Here is an 18923-nt window from a genome sequence, read left to right on the forward strand (position 1 = left end):
TCTCTTATTGTAACAATTTTAAACTAAATTATAGTGTACTTATGCCTAAAAATAAACCTCGGATTTTTAAAAAGCTAAAATATTTGTGAAAAATATCCTAAAGAGTTTACAATTACACTAAATGGAATGCTTTTTTGTAAATTATTGATTACATGTGACATGCAAGAAACAATTTTTTGTGAACAACACAGGGAAACACAGAACACTCTCCCGACAAATAATATATCCACAAATAAAAAACAATTGAATATTGTTCCTCCAAATTATGTCTTCAGAAATTTTGCAACAGAAGTAACAGAAGCATTTGTATCCGCAAACATTCCGCTCTATAAATTGAGAAATCGAGCAATTATCAACTTATTTGGAAGTATCGGGCATCCACTTCTTTCAAAGTTTACTTGCCGCAATATGGTAGAAATTTTAGCACAACAAAAGATATCCAAAACAATTAATTTAATTTCAAATAAGAAAGTTAGTCTATTGGAATAGTATAATTGTTAAGGTTTTTTTGATTGTGGACGAAACTGATGTTGGGAGAAACAAATTTGTGAATTGTCTAGTTGGAACGTTGGAAAATCCGCATAGATCTTACCTAATAGATTGTATAAAAATTGATTCCTCTCCGAATTCTTCTATCATCAGTCAAATAATTGATGACACTATTCGGAAAATGAATGTTGAAAGAAACAATTTTTCTCTCCTTATTACCGATGCTGCTCCATATATGGTTTCTGCAGGAAATACTCTCAAGCTATTATATTCCACTCTATACCATATCACATGTTTTGCTCATTTAGTGCATAATTGTGCACTTAAAATAAAAGTATATTATCCCGAAGTTGATAAATTGATTGCTTGTATCAAAGCACTTGTTGTAAAGAACAATTATCGAAGACAATATTGTTTAAGGAAATTGGGTACCCACCAGAACCAATAGTTACGAGATGGGGAAGCTGGCTTAAAGCTGTTTCTTACTATGCTACAAACCTGCCAAATGTTATTCAAGTATGCACTTCCTTAGAAGGAAATTCTTGCTCATTAAAAGAGCGAAAGAATGTTTATTTAATGAACAACTTCATGAAGATCCAACGACGATAATATCACAATATTCACCTTTATTACATTTGCTTGATTATTTAGAATCGACCAATTTTACTATAAAAAAGCATTCAATTATTTGAAAACATTGGATTTTAAAGAAGACGTGTGTGGAATAAAAAATTATATTATCAAAAGGATGAATTCCAATGATATCACAAAAATTATGAATTTCGATGATCATTCCATTTCACCTTTAGATTATTCTTTGTTGATTGAATGTCGGGCAACATATTGCGCAGTAGAACGATCATTTTCGATTCTTAACAAAATCTTAACCAAGGATAGGAATTTTAAGTGGATAATGTAAAATATTACTTAATTGTAAATAACTCGATAAACGATGAATAAAATTACTTTAAATTTTCATAAACGTAGTTTATATATGAAAATAAAGTAGTATTTTTACGGTCAATTATTTGGTCAATTTTTAAAATTTTAAGGTCAATTACATTGACTTTTTAAGGGCAATTTTTATTTTTTTAAGTCAATAAAAATGTTGCTCTACTCATTAGTTATTATAATTACTTTTGGTAATTTTTTAAAAAAGGTTGGGAAACGCTGGTCATAAACCCTCATTTTCTTTTCCATGATCTTATCCGGAGCGATTTTTCCCTTCATTGATTCTTCCCAGTTACTCTTAGGCCTGGTCTTGTTGGTAAGGCTTTAATATGTGCACTGTCCAGATGATATCGGTAATATCGTTGATATTGGCATGGGACCAATATATTGTTTGATTGATGCGCTGATTCCATTTAAAATGTCCTTTTTACAGTTGTCTTGGAATTTTCCTGGTTGGGACATGGAGGTTCCTTCTGGTAGTACGTATTCGCTTAATTTGGCAACAAAACTTTTTTAAAACATTTTCCAAAAATGGAAATTTCAGCCTTTCAGCCTTCACTGTTAACTTTGTCAATTAAGCCCTGGAGCGATAGAAAATGAACTGAGAGGTCACAAGTAACCATTTCTTGTGCTCCAAGCACATCCTGGACCAAATTATCTACGGTATTTTTGTGTTTTCTTTTGTCGCCGTAGAGTGGTCGGCAGAGAGGTTTCTGTTAATTACTCATATATTTTATTAGTAATTATAAATAATTTATTATTTTTTAAATTAAATACATTCTTACACTATGTATAACAATGTTGTGTTTGGTGGTGTACTATTTTTTATAAACTAGTATTGACGGTTGTATGCTCTGTCCTGGTGGGGATCTTTGGCAGAAAATACATGGGACCGCCAAAGCCAGGAATCATTGGAATTGACCTGGGCACTACCTACTCCTGTGTGGGATCGTACCAGGCTGGTTCTGGGGAGGTATATGTCATTCCAGATGAAAAAGGATATTTATGTATTCCCAGTATTGTCTCTTTTAGGTTAATTATTTACTAATTAAATAATTTATTAATTATTAAAATAAATTTTAGTGAAACAAAGGGGATTCTTGTGGGACATGAAGCACTGAAAGACAGAAACAGCCACAACACCATTTTTGATTCCAAACGATTCATTGGGAGGAAAATAACCAACGACCAACTAATCAAAGAATCTGGAAATTTCCCTTTCAGTGTACTTTTCCTTCATAAGGCTAAAGATTGGTAGAGATGATGAAGGAGGGGTCTACTATACCATTAAAAATTCTTCCAACAGCTTTAGAGTGACCCCCACGGATATAGCCAGTCTTATTTTTGAACGACTGAAAAATATGGCCCAGATCCAACTCTCAAAACACATTAGTCAAGCCGTCATTTCATTTCCCGCGGATTTTGATAATTTCCAGAAAGAAGAGACCCTCAAAGCAGCCAAAATGGCGGGTTTTTAAAACTTGCTCATTTTTTGAAGGATTGAGAGTGATGGGGACGTTGAGTGAGCCAACAGCAGCCTCGATGGCCTACGGACTCCACGAATGTCGGAATGTCTCCTATTTGGTGGTGGTGGACTTTGGTGGAGGCACATTTGACGTGTCCCTGCTTTTTCTTTCTGGTGGAATGTTCTCGACTCTGGCCATGGCTGGTCTGGTTTGTGGGTGAAGTGGTAGGAGACAACCATTTGGGGGGTCAAGACATCAATTCGCTTCTTTTTGACCACTTTCAGCAAGTCACGATCTTTATGGTCTGAGCTCGACCGACACTGAGTTGGTTAATGAGGCAGTCGAGGCTGCCAAAATCAGTCTGTCCACTCAGGATTCAGTCGAGTATGGGTTCACTGTGGGGGGAAAACATGTTTCTGGTGTCCTAACTCGAGACGTGTTCGATGGACTTATTTCGTGTTTATTTGGACGGATTTTGAAGCCGATTGAAGTGTTGTTGGAAGAGGATGGAAGGAGTGTTAGTGAGATAGACCAAGTTGTGTTGGTTGGAGGGTCTACGCGTATTCCTGCTGTGAGGAGACTGCTTGAGGAATATTTCAAGTTTCCGCCAAATGTTTCTGTCGAGCCTGAGATTGCTGTTGTGTTGGGAGTCGCCATGCAGGCAGGGATTATTGGAGGAATGTGGCCTGTCACGGTCAGTGTCAATGAAATTCCCCGCAGTATATTTAAAAAGACAGTTTATTGAAATAAAATTTAATTTATCCTTCTATTTGTGATTAAAACAGGCTAAAATAAGATAACATGTGTCGCCCGATAATAGTTATAAACAAATTATGTTTAATGGATGAATGGAATTTTTTGTTTTGCTGTTTCTGGCATCTGTTCATAGATCAGGTTTGAGGTAACAGATTAGTTTTTAAGTGAAATCGTTCAAAAGTGACAAAAGCGAATATTTTCCTGTACATGAATGGGTCACGTTCAAAGAAGCAATGAAAGAGTGTGAAAACAAAGGAATGAAAGTTATAAATATTGATGATTCAACGGAAAATACATTTTTGTCAAGTATTTTTAATTTTTTATTCAGAAATGCTTTCACCTAACATTGACTACTACTTGGGCATATACTATTATAAGGATGTCTACGAATATAGAAAACTTGGAAAACAGAAACTGGTTTTTCTTTATTCTAATCACAGACCTACACAAATTGGGACCCGAATTTCGAGAACGACGGATATTCTTGCGTGGAGTTTAATTCTGGAAAAAATTTATGGAGAAAGGTGAATTGCAGTTTTCGCCGTTTTTACATATGCGAAAAGACTATTTAGGGGCTTATTCCTGGCTGTACTAATATCTTAACATTATTTTAATACAATTATTAATAATTAGTTCAATGCCATATGTTATAGCACCTGTCAGTTATCTTTAATTATTATAATTCGATTTTTGTATGTTTGATGGATTAACTTGTAAAAAAGAGACAAGCCTCCCAAGTTTCCTCAGAAGGAAGAAAACTAATATAGGAAAAATTCTTTATTTAATCCAGTTATTTAAAATATCATTAATTAGGTCTGTTTTAATGCATTTGAACTATTTAAAAAAGAGTCTTTATATTAAGATATCTTCGCAAACGAGCTAGGACTGGTGACCAAATACCACAAGCGGTACTTAAGACAGTTGGGTGTAGATAAGTTTATACAGGCTTATATCAACTCTTCTTAAGATGACTCTGGAGAGTGTCTCGTTTGATGCTCGTTGATCCAGTCCTTTCCTGACGTTTAGTCACCGAGAGGCGCTGGACTGCACCTTTCCGAAGGTCTACATTGCCAGAGAAAAGGAGGAAGAAGGGGAGGAGGTGCGTGGAGTGCCACCCTCTGCTCACTTCAAAGGCTCTGGACTTGGAAAAATTACTTAGTTAATTAGTTCCTTTTTATTAATAAAGTAAGTTAAAATATCTTCTTGAAGATATCATTCTCCAATGTTTATCAAGAAAGTATATGCCGTCGGAGAATATAAACAACTCTTGTATTTGTTTGTCGGATATTAAAAAATCATTTTATATATTAAATACAATTACATTTTCCTTTTAATTAGATAGGATCCTTTTAAATGGATATTAATATTTTCATAAATTAAGTTTCATGTAAAAGAATAAAATGTAAGTTGCTTAGAATTATCCATAACAACAAGAAATGGGTGAAACTTTCAGCAAAGTTGCAGTTTGGCAAAATCAGGACGATTCTACAAAAAGATCCCTTGCATACTCCAAACTCAATTTATTCCTTTTTAAAAAAATATACAATTTTTTGATCAAAATTTGCCTTGAAAAACCAAAATTAAAAAACGTGGTCTTCAAAACTCCCGTAATTTGGAACACGACCATCACAAACTTTCCCAGAACTGAAAAGTGGGCACTACGTAACATTATTATACAGAGAGGACACAAAGTCGTCCAAGGGACAAGGCACTTTTAATCGAGAATTAGGGACTTTTGAAGCATGGACTGTCGAACAAATACTAAAAGTGCTCGAATTAAGCAAAGAAAATGTGATTATCGAACTTCAAAGTTTACTTCAAAGTAAAACTAATCATAAAATACAATTCAGGTAATCCCGATCCCAAACAGATAATTTTACAACAAAAAATACAGCCAACCACCTTAGAACCCAACGACAAGATCGAGGATGGTGAAACTCCCGGAGTTCCAAATGACAGTGGCAAAATACGAAACAAAAAATTTCGTCACATGCTTTACAATTTAATTTCTGAGTTCGATTTGCATCTGCGAGAACAAGAAATGCAAGATCTGTCTCTGTATTGCAATAAACGTGACAAATAGTGCCAATGTGTTCATCGCTCAGACAGTGGAAATGACAGTTTCTGAAATTGCCCAAAAGACTGGATTTGACCAAGAAAGGCATTTATTACAAGAAATTAGCTTTACTGGTAAAAGTTAATTAAAATAATATTAGATGAGTATGTTTATTCGAATGGGTGCCACATTCCTTCATGGCGTCAAACAGAAGATGAGATTGCAGAACTATCAGTCACTCCTCTTGACGGGGACCATTTTTATGTTATGGTTTCGATCGACGGATTTTATATTAAAAAAGTACTTGAACTTAATAAAATTCGTTTAGGAGAATCAAAAGTATCAGAAACTGCCGCAACTCTTGGCTGAGAAAAGTGAAATTTTTAAAAGAAATTTTTATGCAGAGGTACTGGTTGTAGAACTAAAATAAATAAGGCTCGAGATGAATCGACATCTGGTAACACGGGAGTCGAAAATAGTCAAAATAATGAATTGAAACCCAAAATTGAAATTTCTGAAAAAATTATCCAAATACAAGATTTCAGATTCAAAGAAACCTTGAGTTATAAAACATTATTGACGGAAAATATGATCGAGTAAACAAACAATAATTAAATAAATTAGAGAAGAAGAACGAAATTCAAAAAGCAAACAAATAAAAAAGTTAATTAATAGCCACTCATTAAAAGAAGTCGCGATAAACAAGAAATGGAAACTTCTTCCGAAAGTGCCAGCGATGACGCCGAAAAGAAGATCGAGGCACATATAGATTTGCCTTCTGAATACTGGCTGATACAAAAACTGATCAAATATATCAAAGTACGTATACAGCCTCAATTTTATAGTTCGGTAATAAAGTTGCCACTGTTCTGGGACTTGTGTTACTTGGGGACATGAATTTGTCACTCGAAACAAGTCAGCAGGCCATTAAAGAAGCAGGAGGATTGGAAATCTTGATCAATTTGTTACAAACGTCGGAAACACGTTGCAAAGTGACTTCAATTTGAAAACTGAACTGTTTTAGATTGGAGCATTGCAGGTTATAAAAGAAATATCAACAAATTCTCGAATTCAGCGAACAATCGCGGATTTGGGTGGATTGGAAATTATGGTCGAGTTGTTGATGGACAGAAATAGCAAGCTAAGACAACTATCAGCTCACACGATCGCCATAATCTCCAGGTTTGGAAGAGGAAGGAAGGCTGTTCGGAGATATGGGGGTATCCAAAAATTGGTTTTTTATTAAAATATGTTCTCAGGTCACATTATTACGCATTGGATGCAACGAGACTAAAAATTCTGACGACAAAGACGTTGAAAGTGCCAAATCGAGCGCTTTGGCTTTGTGTAGTTTAGCGGAAAGTGCCAGCAATAGACGTCTCATGAACCAATGTGGAGTGACCCCACTTCTTGGAGAACTTTTAAAATCAAAAAACGAGGATTTGTTGATTCCGATTGTGGGGACATTAGAAAAATGTGCAGTTGAGGTTATATTGTGATTTTTCATATTTTTTTGAACAGCAATCATACCGACTACAAATCAGGAATGAAGGAATGTTAGAAGGACTAGTTAAATGTCTATCAAGCGAAAATGTCATTCTGAACACATATTGTGCCAAGGCTTTGTTCAATGTGAAAATAAAAAAAGTAATAAACACAGTGCGGGGAGGATAGCGAAACTCGAAATCTCATAAGACAATACGGCGGATTGAAGCCCTTAGTAGGATTTCTCACTCAAATCGACAATAAAGAATTGATTGCTGCTGCCACAGGAGCAATCTGGAAATGTGCTATAAACGAAGAAAACGTGCAAGTTTTTGGAAAATATAAGACTACATCTCAACTTGTTGGATTACTTGTCGATCAGCCTGATGAAGTAATTAATGAAAAATTTGATCATTAGGTACTTGTCAACGTCACTGGGGCTCTCAGTGAGTTGGCGAAATGCTCAGATTGCAGAGCAAAGATCCGGGCTTCAAATGGAATAGTTTTACTCATAAATCTACTTGTTGGAACTAATAAAGACCTGTTGGCGAATGCCACTAAAGCAATAGGAGAATGTGCGCACGACAACGAAAACTTGCAGTAAAAATATAACCAGGTTAATACACAGAATAATCGACAAAAATGACGGAGTAAGACTTATGTGGTCTCTACTGAAAAATCCAAATCCAAGAGTACAGGCCAACGCAGCCTGGGCCATCTCTCCCTGTGTTAATAACCTCAAAGTTCATAATTAATTATAATTAATTCTCAGGAGGCTGGTGAACTAGTACGGTCCTTTGTTGGAGGAATAGACTTGATCGTCAGCCTCCTCAAGTCCCCTCATATTGAGGTACTTGCAAACGTCTGTGCTGCAATAGCCAATATTGCCAAAGACCACGAAAACCTAGCCGTGTTGACAGATCATGGAGTGGTGGCCACCCTTTCGGCCTTAACAAACACAGTTTGTTCTCAATATTAACCTTAGACGTGTATTAAATTAAGAGAACACTTAGCAATGGCCATTGCTATGTGTTGTGGATACTATCAAAACAGGAGGGAATTCGGGCTCAGAAACACTGTCCCACCACTTGTCAGTTACGTCAAAACTGATGACTTTAAAGTACAAAGAGCAGCAGTGATTGCACTTCAAAAACTCTCATTAGACCAAGAGAACTGCATTATTATGCACAGAGAAGGACTTGTTAAGGCATGTTGTATTTTAATCATATTAGTTACTTATTGGACTTATGAAATATGGGGATAATGCCATGCAGGAGGCAAACGCCGCCTGTATTGCCAACATAAGGCAATTGGCACTAAGGAATGAAAGAGAAAGACTACAAAAACTATACAGACATAAAAGCTCAGTAAAATGCTAGTCAGGATTAATCATTGTTAACAAAACTAACAAATACTAATTTTTGACTGGTCCTTTTGAACAAGGGATATATTTTGGCAAAGAAGTCGGCTTTCTTACTACAATACAAAAAGTTTCGAGACCTGACCGGCCAGCGGAGTAGCTGTCCTAAAGAAAGATTAATTAACGATAGTTATAATTAATTGAGTTACATATTACGAACTGTCACCGGTTGAGAGTGATTGCAGGCTGAGAACGATTTAAAGCCTTATAGTAATAAATCTAAATTCATCTCCCGGTGTATATGAATACATAAAAATCACATAATCATTTTCAAATAACTGTCTTATTTATTTAAGCTAATTCTTCTTGGAGAAATTTAAAGTTGTTCAATGCATATTGGTTTATTATTTACATAGTCAAATAAATAATATTTTTTAATTCTTTATAGAAAATTAACTCCAAAATGATAAATTATTGAATAATTGAAAATAAAATATCACTAATTAATTCTAATGCTTCCATTTGCTCTATTTTTAATTCATTCCATAATCAATGATAACTGTGACCTGAAAAAATAGTTTTTGAAGATTTATTCATTTTTATTAGTGGTTTGTCGAATTGTATGTTTAATTTAACCAACTTTGAGGAATATCATCGAAGACTTTACATTCTAAATGATGTAAATTTTGCCAATTTAGAAATTTTTTCAAATTTGACAAACTTGGAATACTTGTAATAAGAATTTCATTAATACTAGTAACTGTAATGGAAACTCATTAGACAAACTACTAACTAATTCTTTTGATGGGTTGAATCTCTTAGAAGAAATGTACTTTTAAAGATTTTGAATTATTAGATATCTTTATGGCTGTGCAAAGCTAAGTTACATTGCTTTAAACGCGTTTTCAAATCTTCCCAGTTTGAACGAGATGTAGTGATCATATTATAACATTACAGTACCATGCCAATGAATTCAATTTTCATAAAGCCTGAAAACATTAATAACGTCAAAATTCGGTATTTCAAATTAATTATTGTTTAGGTTTTATCCTGGACAGAAAATTTGCACTCATCTCGATGCCTCACAGCCGTCAATGTATGCAGAAATATTATCATTGTAGACTTACAACAGATGGGAGTAAACTTTCTTATTTAACTTTTAATTTTGAAAAACAGATGTTAATTTCCGGAAGGTCAACGTTAAGAATACAGGAAGCATTTGGTATGAGTTGGTTTACTTATCAACAGAGTGCAACTCATGTCTGCCGGAAAGATTGAACATGCTGTGCAATGAAGTTTGCACGTAATTAATTATTCGGATGTTATTAACTAATTAATTTTGTTTCCTTGTTTCACACTTTCCCTTCAATTAATAGCGATGGATGGGTCAGAGTACTCTCAAAACGTTAAAGTGGATTGCTTCCAATGCTTATTCGAATAAAAAAATAGATTGCGTTTTTGGCACTTAATTATGGCAGACTAGCTCTGAGGAAAATTTATCATATTAAATAAATTTTCAAAAAACAATTTACACTGCAAAAAATCATATTTCAGTAAATGGTATGGACATAAAAGTTTGGCCACCTTTCTTGGCAAGTCACGGTCACTTCACGGTCACATTTCCGTTGTACTTTTTTGTTTTGGAAAAAAATTGAATAAGAACGATTCACTGTCAACTCAGTTATTTTTATTGAGTTTGTATAAAAATCTACGACAAAATGTTATTTACCGAGGAATGATGATAGGTGGACTGAATAATTCTTAGAATAATGAAAGACAGACGCGCACTCAGTCCACTTAGTAATGAGAATTTAGTAAAGATCAGAAATAGTCCGGTTGGTCACCATAAAATGTCAGAGTGATGCACGGATATCGTCATTTCTTGATAATATCCAATTTATAGATTTGAAATAATTATTCAATAAAAGCTCAGAGTTTAGATAAAATCATATTGCAGAATCAAATAGTGGTGGATATCTCATCATTGTATTAATTTAAAAAATAGTAAAAGAAAATAAAAAAACGCGGTTTATATTTCAAATACAATTAGACTATTCTTGAAAATAAATTGCTCTAGAACAGGGGTGTCAAACTCATTTCGCTTTGAGGGCCGCATTTATAATAATTTCTCATTAAAAGAAGATTAGTTCTGATATTTATTATGATGAATAACAAAAATAAGAGAAACTAAATTATTCAATTATCGCCCTTTAATTTTTGTAAGAGCTGCTTCCAGAGGATTGACATCTTTTTTTAGATACAATTTTTGATATGTCAGGCTGAGCTATTCGTGTAGTTCCGACTTTTATTAAAGAGGATAAATGTTCATCAGTTAGTCTTGTTCTTTGAGCAGTTTTTGTCATTTTCATAAATGAAAAAGCTGTTCACACACATATGTCGAACCAAACATAACAATGATTTTTGTTGCAAACTTTTTAAAGTTGTTAAACTTTCCAGGAAGATATGAAAAGAAAGCAGGTATTCCAACCTCCAAATATTTAGCTTTAAATATAGAATCTGATTGGATTTCCAATAGTTCCATTTGTAAACTTTCATTTGCATTAGAGACATTAAAAGAGAATGGTGATGCGAATAATGAAAATTGTTGTTCAAAAGACGAAAAATCATTAAATCTTTCTTGAAATTCATTTAACAACGATTCTAATTGTCTTTAATACTGAGAAAAATTCATTACATTATGTGCATCAACAGTACCCCTGAGCTCTTTGCACGTAGGAAAATGAGATAAATCTTCATTTAATAGCTGAAACTTCCATAATTTTATTTTCAAAATAAAACACTTGATATGATCTGACAACTGAGTTATGAGCTTGTCTTTACCCTGCAATTCTAAATTAAGGTCGTTCATATGTGTGGTAATATTCACTGCAAATGCCAAATCTTTGTTTCAAGATTGACTTTTCATTCCGTCTGTGTTTTGCCCTTTCATCTCCATAAATAAAATTATTTCCGATCTCAACAAATAAAATCTTTTAACAACTTTGTGAAGTGATAACCAGCGGACTGGAGTATAAAAAAGAATGTCGCTGAACTGATTATTCATATCTGTCAGCAGTTTACTAAACTGCCGGTGGTTGAGGGGATGACCTCTGATATAGTTTACTGACTAATGCAGTACTTCGATTATGATTTTGTGTGAAATGAGTTTGTAACGCAGATAATTTTTTTCGCAATTCATTTAGCTTTGAAACACGCATTGGACCTTCTTGGTTAATAAACAACTTAATACCTTCGAAATAATTGTATGATAGATCATTAGATTGATAATGGGTCTTTAGGTTGTATTCTTTAAAAATACAATTAAAATTTTTAATTAAATGTAAAAAAATAAAAAATAATTTTTGCATTTTATAACCATTAAATCAGACCGCACTTATGTTTGGCAAAATACGCTGAGGGCCGCATGTTTGACACCCCTGCTCTAGAACATATTGAGTAAAAAAATATTTGGTGTTAATTAGACTATCATTTTAATAATCTTTCAATAAAAATCGTAATCGTAAATAGCCCTGCCGCAAGATATAAACAACATGTTGACATATTTTCCATCTCGCCCAGGCTGGTCACACTTTTTTTATAGAAAGATCAAGACAAAAAGAGAACATGTTACCAAGGAACTAACTAATCCAAACGAAGTCATGTGTCTCTTCGGCTCCGTCTTGTTCCCCCCTTTTTGTTGTGTAGTCGATGAAGACATCCGGAATCTTTCAATAAGCCGATCAAATTAAACATTTTGAATTTTAAAATCGTCAGTACAGTGGGTCAAATTAGTTTTGGGAGACGTTTATTTTTAATAATACAGTAAAACCTCTCGAATCAACAAATTGACTACAAGATATTGGATCGTCAATTTGAAATTTCTTAATTATTTCTTCATAATTATTTTCGTAGTTCTTAGATTCACTGTTGATTGTGATTGTTTCACATTTTATCCATTGTGCATAACGGAAACAATTTTTGATGGTCGTAGGAGTAACTTTATTCCAAGCGAAGAATGTTATTGTCGCAGCAGTTTTAAGGGTGATTGCATTAATTGCATTTTGACAATTTTCCCCTGCCGCAACCTTTTCGATTATATCATTTGTTTTCAAATTGGTAAATTCGGCTTTAAAACATTTTATAATTCCTTGATCCATTGGTTGCAAGAGCGAGGAAGTTCTAGGAGACAAAAAAAGAATTTCAATTGAGTTTAACGTGACAAAGAATCGCCTTGTAAAAAACACCAGTTTCATCTGCATTATAAACATTTTCCAATCCATATTGTTCAATTTTAAATTGATTGTTTCATTAAAATCAGCAATAGATTTTTCATCATGATTTACTGATCCACTGTCTCCGTGAAATTTTCTTAACTTGATACCATTTCGTAATTTAAACTTTTTTAGCCACCCATGACTTGCTTTAAATTCTGGAAAATTTTTTCCAAATTTAAGAGCTTTTGCAATTAACATCGAATCTGATAGAATTGCTGCACTAGATTCCATTAAGTTAATCCATGTTATCATCGCTACATCAATTTCATTAAATTTGAGTTTTGGAATTTTCTTTACAGTCCGACCCCAAAATGGGGCAGACCCCAGGGGTGGGGCACCCCCGCAATTTGGGGCACTTTATTCCAAAAGTACATTTTGGCAGAAAAAAAATAAAAATCGATAAAAAATTATGGAATTTTTGGGGCACCATAAAATCATTTATAAGGAATTAAAATAAAATAAAATTATAATAAATTAATTATTTTTGTTTTATTTTCAATTTATATTTTTATTGTTGTGGTTATGGATTACGAAACTAAATTGAAGATTGCTAAAGAAATTTTGAAGAAAAATTTATCTGAGAGGCAACTAATGAAAAAGTACAACACAAGTAAAGGAACAATATCAAGAATAAAACGAAATATTGTACCTTTCTTGCAACACGGCAATACTATTTCTGAGGAATATGACACATTTAAAGCCGATAAAGATAAATTTGATGATCAAGTCTTTGAAATATTTCAAAGACTACGCGTAGATAAAATTCCGATTTCAGGCCCTATTTTGAAAAAAATTGCCTTAGTTACAGCTTCAAAAATTGGATTTACTTCTTTTAAAGCTTCCAATGGGTGGCTTGATAGATTTAAATTGCGGCATGAACTTCAATTCAAGTCAATATGCGGTGAAAAAGCTTCATGTGATTTATCTTATGTGAAAAATTATTTTGAAAAATATGACCAGAAAGTATTAAATATGGACCTGAGAATATATTTAATTGTGATGAAACTGCGCTTTTTATAAAAAGAACTCCTCAAAAATCATTTGTTGAACAAGGCGAACCGTGTTTTGGTTTTTAAACAAGGGAAAGAAAGACTCACTGTTCTTCTATGCTGCAGTTTAATCGGGGAAAAACTTAATCCATTGATTATTGGAAAATATAAAAAACCTCGGTGTCTAAAAAATTTTGATGTTCAAGATTTTGGGTTATTGTATTCATCTTCTCAAAATGCATGGATGACTGGAAAGACTTTTATGAGTTGGCTTACACTTATAAATGAATCGTTTTGCAAAAACAACAGAAAAATATTATTAATACTTGACAATGCGGGATGCCATAAAACTGCCGAATGTTCGAACATCGAATTTTTATTTTTGCCGAAAAATACAACGCCCTATTTACAACCTTTGGATATGGGAATAATCAAGATTTTTAAAGATTATTATTCCTCTTTCTTAATGGAATTTTTATGTTTTCAAGATTTCGAAAACGATTTTACACATTCTATTGGTAAATTAAATTTGCGTCTTATGATGCTAATTTCAAAAGGATGGGAGAAAATAGATGCTAAAAGTATTGTTAATTGTTGGAAGAAAATCGACAGGAACCGTGATTCTTATGCAACAAAAAACTGTCTAACAGATGAACATTTAGATCAAGTTGTTAACGAAACAATTGATGGAGAATGCGAAGACATGAACAATAATGTTTATGATACATATTCAGAAACCGAAAATAGTGAAAATGTCGTAGCAAAAACAAAAGATCTGCTTAACAATTTAGAAGAAAAAATTTCTAATGTTGCACCAAGTATGCTCCGAGATTTTTTTGATTTTCGGCTGAAATTGACGAACAATATCAGACAAAACTCTACAAATAAAAAGAAAATAACTGAATATTTTAGTAAAAATGTTTTTTTGATGTTATTAATGGTTTAATTTTTAAAAAAATAACAACCCCCTGTTTTTTGGGCACCCCCGCATTTTTGGGGCCAAAAAACCTCGACTTACCTGTCGACATATGATGGCTCGAAAATATTGGTGTCAGTCGATGTTTAATATGGCCTGGGAATTTGTGATTTTTTCGGACGAATGTCGAATTCAGCTCTTCAATTCAAGAGAATATATCAAAGACCACCTTCAATGAGATAATAGAAAAAATACACTTCAGAAACCGTCAAATTTGCCCCTAGCATAATGGTATGGGGAGCGATACGATTTGATGGCAAAAGAAGTTTAATATTATGCAATGAAAAACTAAATTCTGCACGTTATCAATCTATTATATCTGAAGGACTAAATGATTTATATACATCAAATTACAAATTTCAACAAGATGGGGCAACTTGCCACACATCCAGATCTACAAGAGATTTTTTAAATAACAGTGGCATTACTATAGTAGAGAATTGGCCAAGTCAATCACCGGATCTCAATATAATTGAGCATGTTTGGTGTTTGCTAAAGTCAAAAATACGATTAAAGGTCCCTGAAACAGTACAGGACTTATGGAAAAGTACGAAAGAGGAATGGGAGGCAATTGATGACAGTTTTATAAGGGAATTATATAATTCGATGCCCAGAAGAATATATTCAGTCTATAATTGTAAAGGAAGTTTGACGAAATACTAATCTTTGTTTTTTTGATTTAAAGTTAGTAAATAAATAAAGTGGCCTCTTTTCATTGCATGACCTAGAAATGGTCAAATTTAATAAATTAAATAAAATTGGCATTATAGTCCGACCCCAAAATGGGGTCAGATACCCAGGGGGAGGGCAACCCTCGATTTTGGGAACATTCACCCCCGCAATTTGGGACTTTATTCCAAAAGTACATTTTGGCAGAAAAAAAAATAACCATCGATAAAAAATTATGGAATTTTTGGGGCAAACCATAAAATCATTATAAGGATTAAAAATAAAATAAATTATAATAACATTAATTATTTTTTGTTTTATTTTCAATTTATATTTTTTATTTTGTGGTTATGGATTACGAAACTAAATTGAAGATTGCTAAAGAAATTTTGAAGAAAAATTTATTGAGAGGCAACTAATGAAAAAGTAACAACACAAGTAAAGGAACAATATCAAGAATAAAACGAATATGTACCTTTCTGCAACAACGGCAATACTATTCTGAGGAATATGACACATTTTAAAGCCGATAAAGATAAATTTGATGATCAAGTCTTTGAAATATTTCAAAGACTACGCGTAGATAAAATTCGATTTTCAGGCAGGCCTATTTTGGAAAAAATTGCCTTAGTTACAGCTTTCAAAATTGGATTTACTTCTTTTAAAGCTTCCAATGGGTGGCTTGATAGATTTAAATTGCGGCATGAACTTCAATTCAAGTCAATATGCGTGAAAAGTTCATGTGATTTATCTATGTGACAAATTAATTTTTTGAAAAATATGACTCCAAAAGTATTAAAATATGGACGATTGCAGTTCTAAGAGACACAACCTCATCATCTCTTCTGGCATTCCGTGGAAATCCTCATTTACTGTGTCCTCACCGTCAACCAATTCAACCAAAGTACACACCGAACCCTTCAATCCATTTCCACAGGCCTGGAATCATCAAGTCCAGTTACCCATTTATACACCAAATCGCCCCATTCTCTGGCCTTTATCCAGAAAATGTAACAGGAAGTGCAGGACGAGTCCTTCCATTGTGCCCTCCCTGTCTTGACAAGATGTTGGAATATAGTGGATATGCTTTCGGTGGTCAACTGGCCTATTTGTGCTAATATGTGACTACGCTGAATTTTCTGGTTAGAAAAAAGTGCCCGGGCTTGGCTTATGGTGAGGAAGTAGAGGGAGTGGCATCTGCAATATGCCAATATGATCTGCTCCCAGGACTCCAACTGTCTGTTCCTCACGTCGATATTCCTTTGTATTCTGAGTTAAGTTGATTTTATGTTAAATACGTAAACATTGGAGGAAAGTCATAAATTTCAGGGAATGAAAACATACAACAACTAGATTAAAAAAAATATATTTTAATTAGAAAAAATATTTTTTTATTATTTTTTTCTGGTCATCCTCCCAGAAAGCCCACCATCAAAATCATGGACTCTCCGATAATATTCCAGATGGCGATTTTCCGCTAACAAACTTTTAGCCATACCACTTTCAAGTCAATTTGGCAACTGTTCCGACATACGAACAAGCAGATCTTAGTCCATGAAAGATGTCGTTAATGGCTGGAACTATAGATCCTCGGCATTTTATGCGGATAGTTCTCCCTTTTTTATTTATTTATTTAAAGACCAAACACGGGTAAGCCAGTTAATTATTATAATCCCCTTGGTCCCCGATTCAAGCGAGGGAGATCCTACTGAAAGGTTCGATCCTGCCCACATGAACGACCTGAGACGACGATGTCCCAGGGTCAGAGATCTAGAAGTCCTTTTTCAATTAGGCCTTGAAGTCTGAGACCAAAACCTTGTCGGGAATTAAAGAAAACAGAGGTATATTTTCATTTTATGTGTATTTTTCAGATGTCATAATCTTAATAATAAAATGGTATGGTGTGTGTCTGTCTGTCTGTCTGTGTGTCTGTCTGTCTGTCTGTGCACACCCACATTCAAATAAAAATGAGAGAACAAGAATCCGAACTAATTAAGAAGATCATTGTCTCCAGAAAACCCTTTCCATTGAAGATCCAACAGGGAATGTGCACAAGTCTGAGTCGTCGCCGTTATGTTCGGAAAGGGGAGTAGAACCGACTCCGTTACAACAGACATATGCATACATCTGAAGGAAATCCTTAGATTAGGTGATTCTGGTGGCCAACGCATCACACTAATAGAAACCAACGAGCGCAACCGCGTGTAATTAAGAAGATCCAAACACACTAATAGAAACCAACGAGCGCAACCGCGTGATTGAAACTATTGTTGTTACAAACCAGATCAAATTGTCAAAACCTTCCCTTTTGTAGTTATTCGATAATGAGGCACAATAAAAGGTTGATATCCTCTAAGAACCTTCCTGTCAAAAAATTTAATAAGAAAGAATATCCTCGATGATGAGGTCCCCCAAAACCTTCAAGTCAATTTTCTGCGTTTTTGTTAAAATGAACAACAAGAAAGTCCTCGACTCACATGATGTGGTCCCCCAAAACCTTCAAGCCAAAAAATTAAAAAAATTATTTTCTGCGTTTTTGTTAAAATGAACAACAAGAAAGTCCTCGACTCACATGATGTGGTCCCCCAAAACCTTCAAGCCAAAAAATAAAAAAAATTATTATTTTCTGCGTTTTTGTTAAAATGAACAACAAGAAAGTCCTCGACTCACATGATGTGGTCCCCCAAAACCTTCAAGCCAAAAAATAAAAAAAAAATTATTTTCTGCGTTTTTGTTAAAATGAACAACAAGAAAGTCCTCGACTCACATGATGTGGTCCCCCAAAACCTTCAAGCCAAAAAATTAAAAAAAATTATTTTCTGCGTTTTTGTTAAAATGAACAACAAGAAAGTCCTCGACTCACATGATGTGGTCCCCCAAAACCTTCAAGCCAAAAAATTAAAAAAAATTATTTTCTGCGTTTTTGTTAAAATGAACAAGAAGAAAGTCCTCGACTCACATGATGTGGTCCCCCAAAACCTTCAAGCCAAAAATTAAAAAAAATTATTTTCTGCGTTTTTGTTAAAATGAACAACAAGAAAGTCCTCGACTCACATGATGTGGTCCCCCAAAACCTTCAAGCCAAAAAATTAAAAAAAATTTTCTGCGTTTTGTTAAAATGAACAACAAGAAAGTCCTCGACTCACATGATGTGTCCCCCAAAACCTTCAAGCCAAAAATTAAAAAAAATTATTTTCTGCGTTTTTGTTAAAATGAACAACAAGAAAGTCCTCGACTCACATGATGTGGTCCCCCAAAACCTTCAAGCCAAAAATTAAAAAAATTATTTTCTGCGTTTTTGTTAAAATAAACAACAAGAAAGTCCTCGACTCACATGATGTGGTCCCCCAAAACTTCAAGCCAAAAAATAAAAAAAATTATTTTCTGCGTTTTTGTTAAATGAACACACAAGAAAGTCCTCGACTCACATGATGTGGTCCCCCAAAACCTTC

At 33.9% G+C, this 18923-nt stretch overlaps 1 protein-coding gene across 1 annotated transcript; it reads right to left on the bottom strand.

The window, feature by feature from the left end:
• Window positions 1-12351: 12351 nt before the first annotated feature.
• Window positions 12352-13089, bottom strand: LOC115229821. Its single transcript, XM_029800107.1, has one exon. It carries the CDS (start codon window positions 13087-13089, stop codon window positions 12352-12354), a length of 738 nt encoding a protein of 245 aa, XP_029655967.1.
• Between the last annotated feature and the right edge of the window lie 5834 nt (window positions 13090-18923).

The sequence above is a fragment of the Octopus sinensis genome, unplaced genomic scaffold (assembly GCF_006345805.1).
Source record: "Octopus sinensis unplaced genomic scaffold, ASM634580v1 Contig13674, whole genome shotgun sequence".
Classification (NCBI taxonomy): domain Eukaryota; kingdom Metazoa; phylum Mollusca; class Cephalopoda; order Octopoda; family Octopodidae; genus Octopus; species Octopus sinensis.

Bases quoted from the DNA above. Each gene is read 5' to 3' on its own strand.
- LOC115229821 (XM_029800107.1), bottom strand. From the start codon at position 13,089: ATGATAACATGGATTAACTTAATGGAATCTAGTGCAGCAATTCTATCA.